We start from the raw sequence: 8,715 nt of genomic DNA, 5'->3' as shown, positions 1-8,715 counted from the left end.
ACCAGCTCTTGTGCCACTAATAATGGCGGTCTTGTAGCAATCAAACTATTATAAAACTACTTGACACCTGGCATTGATCACCGCATTTCAAAAGAGCACTTTCATGTCTTCAATATGTGCATTAATAATGAACCAACGTGCATTAAGGAGGTGCTGTGTATCTCAGTTTAAAAAAAAACGTGATCCCCTGCAAAAATAAACACAACGCTGCCTATTTGTAACACTGGCTGTAATTTCGTATATTCTGCAAGCAGCATAGAATCTACAAGAGCAGAACGACCAATATGAAGAAGAACCCTTAATACAACATTGGATGCATTGGGTTTGTCATGCCTCAGCTTCCATAATAGCTTCGGAAACAAATTGACCATTTCTCTTAGAAACACTAGAAGAAGACTTATCTCGTACATCATGAAAAAAAAACATGTTTTCAATTGACGAGAGGTATAAGAGCTTCATTGTCGAACTTGAGTTACACTCTGCAAATGCTCGTGTAAAAGCCTTCAATAGCCTTTCTTTCCAGTCTACGAATACATTCAGTATGAGATTTGGAATGAAAGGAACTAAAGAAACAACATGCTTTTCAAACAACCGCTTTGAGTCTGCTGGCAGCATCTGGCCCTCTAATGAATTCTCCATGAATTAAAGAACTCTTTCATTAGGAAGACAATTAATGACAACCCAATTTGTAATCTCCAAAGCGATCTCACAAATACCAGTATTTAAGGTGACAAATCATTCTTCAACCATTATGTGAACATTGAAATGATAGACTAAGAGGAAACAGAATAAGCAACCGGTGTATTAGAAAAGGCAGCAAAGCCTTGAGCCACTTCTCCATTACCACCTTGATTTATATTGCTGATGTAGTTCCAGTTAATAATTCACTTTAATCATTCGCTTCCATCCTTCTCATGCATTTGAATACAAGGTTTAACCCCTGAAGTCTGGGCCTTCAATGAAAACTCGAACAAATCCCCAGTTTCGTAGCACGCTACGAAACCACTCAAACAGGTAGTGCTGCGAAACTGCTGAAAAGAATTCAGGCGCTGCAAAAACACCCACTCTTTAAGCCAGGCTAAAAATTTTTAACTACAGCATTTTCAGTGATAACAGTGGCTCCACTAGGGATAGTGTGCCCTTGTGGCGCACTAAGAACATGCAGCTCCAGTGCCTTATCCATTTTGACAAACTGAAATTTGCTTGACAAGCATGACTGTAGGAGAATGAAAGCTATATCTACCGAAAAATGCTCAGTTGACCTTGAGCTTATTTGCATTTACCTACCTACCTACCCTAACAATTCAAACTTCACTTGTAGCTCAGGCAACATGATATTTCCAATAAAGCCAATCAATTGTCTTTTCTGATATAGGAGGCTCTTGACTGCATTCAACCTCAACATAACCATGGTAGGGGGATGACCAACTCAACTCATAATATACTTGATCTTCATAATGCAAATGAAAATGAAAGACCGAAGTGCAAAGCTTGTCCATATATTCACTTACAGGGTCCAAGAAGACATGGTTATGTTGATGATCATCATAATATTCCACATCTTTAGACAACTGATTCGCAACCACACAAGGTTCCTCTGATGTGCTATCCACTTTTCTATTTGACAAGTTATCCAGCTGCCTTTCTGAATCATTCCAACAAACAATGGAATTTTCCTCACTATTATGATTATTATTTGGAGTAAGCTGCTGCAAGGAATTACAAAATTGAGCAAGCTTTTCCTCTGCCTGAGGGTCATAGAAAATTTCCTCCAATATTACTTCTTGCTGGGTGCAATCAATTTCGTCTTCATTATGATCTGAAGCCTGACGAATTTGCTGCATCTCTACATCAATATCTAAGGATAAAACATGGTTTTCACAGGTAAACTCTTGTTGTTCCTCATACGGTGCTTCATGGAGTGTTATACCTTCTTCTTGGTGCTGAAAAACATTGTCATGAAGAGCCTCTAAAATTTCTTCATCTGTAAATTCATCATCACCATAACAATCCTCCAAGTACTGAATAAGATTCAAAGAATGCCTACAGCAATCTTTGAGCAGCAACAAAGAAGGATAGCATTCTTTAAACATTTCACAGAACACATCATGGAAATCAGCAAGAGAAGATAATGAACCATTTTCCAAACTTTTATACCAAGACCATGCTTCTCCTTCTAAAGTAGCCATAAACATCCTCATGAGACAATCTTCAGGGAAATGAACCTTAAGACTGCGTACATGTATGTGAAACTTTACCAAATGGAGAGCAGCATCATCCTTCTTTTCATCTTTGAATATTGGAAGATCATCTAACCAATCAACCTTTGGCATAGGATTTGGAAAACCAGGGATATGAGACCGATTCATAGGAGCATACCTGGCATTCTTTCTTGCAGTGGAATCCATCTTGAAACTTCATCAAGCTACTGATCTTCTAGCAGTGGAGTCACCTTCTAATTTATTCTTTGATGTGTGGAGTCGCCAAGGTAGTTTTGCAGCCTTGAAAATCATTTGAACTCCTGCTACCTTCAGAAATTCAATCTTAAGCTCCCGGCAGACGCACCAAAATGTTATCACAAAATCCCCACTGAGGGCTGCAACTAAGCGAGATTTCATGTAACTATTTCAACCTATCTTTAGACCAAAGATTAGCCTCTTTGATCAGAGAGGGCTCTCTCACAAACTCTTGATAAAATCCTTCAAACAATGGATGGCTAACTCCTTATTTAATCATGAAAGCATAACTGGTTGGAAACACATCAAACTGGTTCTCATTGGGCTATGGAGTCTATAATATTAAGTAAACAAGGAAAACACAGTGATCTCATGGAAATCAAGGCTCTTAGCATTACATGTCAAACATACTCCACCAAAACATAGCTTGCTGAATACACAGGAAGTCAGAGCATATGATTATGAATTCTGAGTGATTGCATTGCAACAAGACTACAAAAGAACATAAAATATAAAACACCATCATTATATTTGAACATGACAATCCATCGAGAATCTTGAGAAGAGAATAACTCTGTTTTACTATTACTGTCAAAAAAGGTCTTACAATGGCCCAAAACAACTCTGTTTTTCTATAAAGTATCCAACCCCCTTTACATCCTAATTTCCTCTATTTATATGAATACATTCCTCCCTTTCTAGAGGGAGCTCGAAAGCCCTATTAACTACTCCTACATGCTACTAACTAATGCATTAATTACAAACATGCTGGGCTGTAATTACATAAAGTCCTAATCAAACTAAAACACTAATTCTTTTCTCCTCGCAGGCTTTATGCTTTCTTGAATGCTGTGACAGCTGTCCTCCTTTAGTTAAGTTGAGATGGTTGAGATTACAGATGCGATGAATGCTGACTTGGGATGCTTGAAAGCGCTGATGGCTCATTAATTGACCACAAGATGTGCTCCTATTTTAACGGTCTCTGTCTCCCAGCACTTTCCGAAAGTGTAGAAGTATGTTCCCAACTCTTTAATAACTTTGAACGCTGCTACCAAATACCATACCATGTCTTCAGATGAGCTGTATTCTGCCTTGATGTACAAGTGTCTCTCCTCTAATCATTCCTGGTCAAACTGTTCATTTTGCATTGAAAACATCACCTACAGCAGTTTCGTAGCGCGCTACGAAACTGCTGTGTGATTTAAAAACACAGTCCTCCTCACTGGTTTTCTGCTAACACTGTGCTACATTTATTAATGATCTCTTCATTCCAACAAATGAACAACAATTTGCAAATAATCCTGTTTAGCTACCAGGCTTCAATGTCAATAGCTTTTCCTAAAAACAAAACTCAAACAGCATGCCCGGATTCCTCTGCTTTCTTCATATCCAACAAAGCTACCTGTGTTTCCATAAGGCATGACTGGAGCACCCCACATACTTGAACCTGGAGTAGGTGTAGCACCATTGCCATATAATCCTCCATTCCCTGCAGTGTCTACTCCGTAGGCAACAGGACCTCCGTAGCTAATGGGTGCTCCTCCATAGATTCTCCCAGTGCTAGAAATATTGTTTACAAAACTAGTGTTATCATAGCCATTACCAATAATGGCAGGTCCATATCCTGCAGCAGTTCCATAACTGGAAACATTAGACCCAGCAGGTCCATATGAAGAATAGCTACCTGTTTCTCCCACTGCAGCACTATAACCAGTGTTCATTGGAGGAAAATGGCCCGCTGAAGGAATTGGAGTAGAATTGAAGTCACGCGCATTGCTGAAACTAAAATTCCCTCCTCTACCTACAGGAAAACGACCATGGCCAGTAGAAAGTTCCTTGGGCACTGATCGTTTGACTTCAACCATCTTCCCATTGAGCTCATAAAAGGGTGTTTGCACAACAATATCTACAGTATCTTCTGAGTCAAATGTGATGAAGCCAAACCCTCGAGATGATTGAGTTACAGGATCATACATCACAACTGCATGGGTGATTGTACCAAACTGGTTAAAATATTCCCTCAAGTCATTCTCAGTAACAGTGGGTGGTAGGCCACCCACAAATATCTTCTTTGTCCTACTTTGATTTTGGCCACTATAACCATGTGTAATATCCCTACTCCTATTTATGTGATTCTGCTCATCTCTGGAAATTGCTTTTCTAACTTCCACTATTCGGCCATCGATGTTGTGCTTGGAATCCAAGAGAAGTCTTTCTGCCACAGTTGGATCTGCAAAAACAAGAAAGCCAAACCCTCGTGACCTGCCTGTGAACTTATCCTTCATGATCACCACTTCCACTAAATCACTAAATGTCATAAAATAATCCTTCAGTCGCTCCTCTGTTGTCTTTGAAGATTTCAGAATATCTTTTCCAAAGGCCATATTGCCGGAACCTTTCAGGATGATTGAGAAATAATTTGTTGATGTGGCAAGGCTTGGGATCTGGAATGAAAAATTCTGCAGCAGTGCGATTTGGTAAACCTATCTCCCATATAGTAGGGCCATCTCTTGAGGGCTCATAGATCAAAATTCCAGCATCTATCCTACAACCTGAATATATGTTAATCAAGCCTTCTTTCATATAGTCACCAAGAACACCCGGCACGCAACCATAGAGATTGTAGGTACCAAGGCAAACATTTTCTATAGAGAAAAGCCCATTCTCATCAGCTTGACTCCAAAATTGGTAGCTCTTACTCTCTAAATATCAATATTTTTCCAAGAGAACATAACTATATTTTCAGTCCTTGGTTACAGAGCTTGATTTCAGAGCTGCATTCAGCCCAGAAAATGGCCGCAACACCAACAATGTGTAGACTCAGGGTCAGAGTGAAGATCATCTCCTCCGGGTAGCCACACAAAGATGATACCCCAGCCACTCAAATCTGTAATGAACTCGGCCCTTGATAGCTCAGAACTCAGTCTTCAGTCTAATCGCTCTTATCTATGTGCATAGACTCATTCCCTGCAGAGAAGATGCACCATATTACAGGTTTATGAGGGAGCTCCACTCGCTGCAATGCACAACATATATCGATCTCTGTTATCAAGTCACACTTTTTTTTTAATGCATACTTTCTCACTATGACTCAATTACTGGCACATCAGTACAAAATCTGAGAAACTTCAACATGCTCCATTAATCGCATTGTCAGTATGAGATTAGTTTACATTTGTTTTCACTGTTATTTGCTTGCCGTGATTGCACAAGTTCTGTGATGCACTGCTCTAGAGTGCGCTCCAAGATACCACTGATCAACCAACCCACGACTAGACTATCCACAATCTGACCATTGGGTTGGAGATGAAGGGTCGCTTCACTACAAAACATGATCCCCTCTGTTCGTTTCTTTGTTGAGAATTTCGAGCAAATTGTCAAGCCCTCCATAACGTATGCCTGTAATTATCCCCGCTGGTTTTGATATGGTGACTCGCACAATTCCATTATCTAATGCAATGTGAGCACCCTGATCCACAAAATACACATCGCCCTCCTAACACTTCCGCTACAGAGTGCAGAACTAATAGCATACTTATCAAAAGTGTGATAAATGTAATCTAATGTAGCGCAAATCTTCTGAGAGCCATGGTTCTTGAAATATTTACAATCTCCCTCTGAATTTAACTTGTGCTTTGGTAATTCTTTAAACTCCAAAACTTCTGTGGAGCTTGAGAAGTTTCTTGGTCGCCAGCTGGAGCATGTAACCGGCACGTTACCACGTTTGTAGAAGACAATATCTAAATAATACCATCCACCTTGACAAAGGAAACTCTTCTATTTCGAGCTCTGCCATGTGCTTCCTTGTCTTTACGACAACGATTTCTCCTCTCTTTCTAGGAATGGCATCATCCTTCTTTTGTTTTTGTTTAATGCGCACTTATCTTTTAACGGCACCAGTTAATCTAATACCAGCTCTTGTGCCACTAATAATGGCGGTCTTGTAGCAATCAAACTATTATAAAACTACTTGACACCTGGCATTGATCACCGCATTTCAAAAGAGCACTTTCATGTCTTCAATATGTGCATTAATAATGAACCAACGTGCATTAAGGAGGTGCTGTGTATCTCAGTTTAAAAAAAAACGTGATCCCCTGCAAAAATAAACACAACGCTGCCTATTTGTAACACTGGCTGTAATTTCGTATATTCTGCAAGCAGCATAGAATCTACAGGAGCAGAACGACCAATATGAAGAAGAACCCTTAATACAGCATTGGATGCGTTGGGTTTGTCATGCCTCAGCTTCCATAATAGCTTCGGAAACAAATTGACCATTTCTCTTAGAAACACTAGAAGAAGACTTATCTCGTACATCATGAAAAAAAAACATGTTTTCAATTGACGAGAGGTATAAGAGCTTCATTGTCGAACTTGAGTTACACTCTGCAAATGCTCGTGTAAAAGCCTTCAATAGCCTTTCTTTCCAGTCTACGAATACATTTAGTATGAGATTTGGAATGAAAGGAACTAAAGAAACAACATGCTTTTCAAACAACCGCTTTGAGTCTGCTGGCAGCATCTGGCCCTCTAATGAATTCTCCATGAATTAAAGAACTCTTTCATTAGGAAGACAATTAATGACAACCCAATTTGTAATCTCCAAAGCGATCTCACAAATACCAGTATTTAAGGTGACAAATCATTCTTCAACCATTATGTGAACATTGAAATGATAGACTAAGAGGAAACAGAATAAGCAATCGGTGTATTAGAAAAGGCAGCAAAGCCTTGAGCCACTTCTCCATTACCACCTTGATTTATATTGCTGATGTAGTTCCAGTTAATAATTCACTTTAATCATTCACTTCCATCCTTCTCATGCATTTGAATACAAGGTTTAACCCCTGAAGTCTGGGCCTTCAATGAAAACTCGAACAAATCCCCAGTTTCGTAGCACGCTACGAAACCACTCAAACAGGTAGCGCTGCGAAACTGCTGAAAAGAATTCAGGCGCTGCGAAAACACCCACTCTTTAAGCCAGGCTAAAAATTTTTAACTACAGCATTTTCAGTGATAACAGATTCATTTACCACTTGTTTTATCTCCTTAAACTTTGTAACAGACTACACCTGAGACTTAGGCTTCTTAAACTCACTGTTCAAAGTTTGTTGATTCATTGCCAATGTCATGCCAAGTTTGTCTTGATAGTACTTGATATACCAAGTGAGCACCCTATCCTACATCCTTGTGACCAGCTGTGATTTCTTTAGGTTATCATCAGTGATATGTTGCAATGTCCGCACAAGATTTGCAACAAACCAGAATTGCTCGAGGTCTTTGCTCCCTACCCCTTTAAAGATCGACATCTTCATTACATTTTCCATGTTGAATGGTGGATGTGTAGCAGGTGGAGGTGGAGGTGAAGGTATAGGTGTATGCGGTGGAGGTGGAGGTGGAGGTGGAGGTGAAGGTGTAGGTGTATGTGGTGGAGGTGAAGGTTGTTGAGTTACGAAATGGGTATGTATTTACTCTTAATTTCGTCACCTTTTTCCTCTCTTTTTTTTATCTTTTTAATATCTTAATACACTAACATATTGATGGATTTTGATAAGAAATGGATGAGATACTCGTAGTTAAGATTTAGCTATCATCACTAACTTTTTCTCCTCTTTATGCAGAAAAACAACGAAAGGAACAGTTGTTGTTCCCTAACGATGGAACAACATAAACCAACAAACAAAGAATGGAACACATTGATTGCAGATAGGGCGGAGGATGAATTAGGAGGATCAGCATGAAATAGGAAAGGTGTCTAAAGATAGTATTCAGTTGCGAATCCCTCAGGATCGGGAGATCCTGAGGGATCACATTTATCTTTTACCTCTTTCTGACTATAAAAGCAAATGATTGTAGGAGGAAAGGGGATCAATCTTGGTTATTTTCAAATTGTAATTTTAATTTACAGACTTGTGCTATTGGAGAATGTGACGATATTGTAATGCTACTTAAGTTCAATGATTAATATATAATTGAAGTTGTTGTTGATTCATATTCTCTGAATTAGCTCAGCAGTGTTCGCTGGTGGTTAAAGGCCCGACCTCTGGTGGATTAAACTGCTTCCTTGTGTTGTATATTTCTGATTCTCACAAGTTTGATTAGTTCGTTAATTTTCCCTCTTCTGTGAGTTTATCTTATTCACTATTTATCACTTTCCTGTATTGAAGTAGTACATTTTCTTTACATATTTTATAGCACTGTCGTTTGATTCGATTTATGCTTATCATAGATTAATTTATTTAGATAGTGAATTGTA

The 8,715-nt window shown here is 39.1% G+C and overlaps 1 protein-coding gene across 1 annotated transcript; it reads right to left on the bottom strand.

Annotated features, from left to right (window-relative positions):
• Positions 1–773: 773 nt before the first annotated feature.
• Positions 774–4,840, bottom strand: LOC149240914 (heterogeneous nuclear ribonucleoprotein 1-like). The gene is made up of 2 exons (XM_089370360.1): positions 3,859–4,840; positions 774–847 (listed from the first exon to the last, which is right to left on the bottom strand). Exons 1-2 carry the CDS (start codon positions 4,838–4,840, stop codon positions 774–776), a joined length of 1,056 nt encoding a protein of 351 aa, XP_089226486.1.
• Between the last annotated feature and the right edge of the window lie 3,875 nt (positions 4,841–8,715).

Source organism: Pinus tabuliformis, chromosome 8 (genome assembly GCF_031772625.1).
Source record: "Pinus tabuliformis cultivar Carrire ecotype Pingquan chromosome 8, CPIR1, whole genome shotgun sequence".
NCBI classification, from domain to species: domain Eukaryota; kingdom Viridiplantae; phylum Streptophyta; class Pinopsida; order Pinales; family Pinaceae; genus Pinus; species Pinus tabuliformis.
Note: the sequence above shows the minus strand (reverse complement) of the source record. Positions and strands in the feature narration are given on the sequence as shown.

What these genes read in the sequence shown, in the direction of transcription:
- LOC149240914 (XM_089370360.1), bottom strand. Translation starts at nt 4,840, where the DNA reads ATGGCCTTTGGAAAAGATATTCTGAAATCTTCAAAGACAACAGAGGAG. An exon ending in CATGCCTTATGGAAACACAG is followed by an intron (nt 848 to 3,858) that starts GTAGCTTTGTTG and finishes ATATAAATCAAG; the next exon opens with GTGGTAATGGAGAAGTGGCT.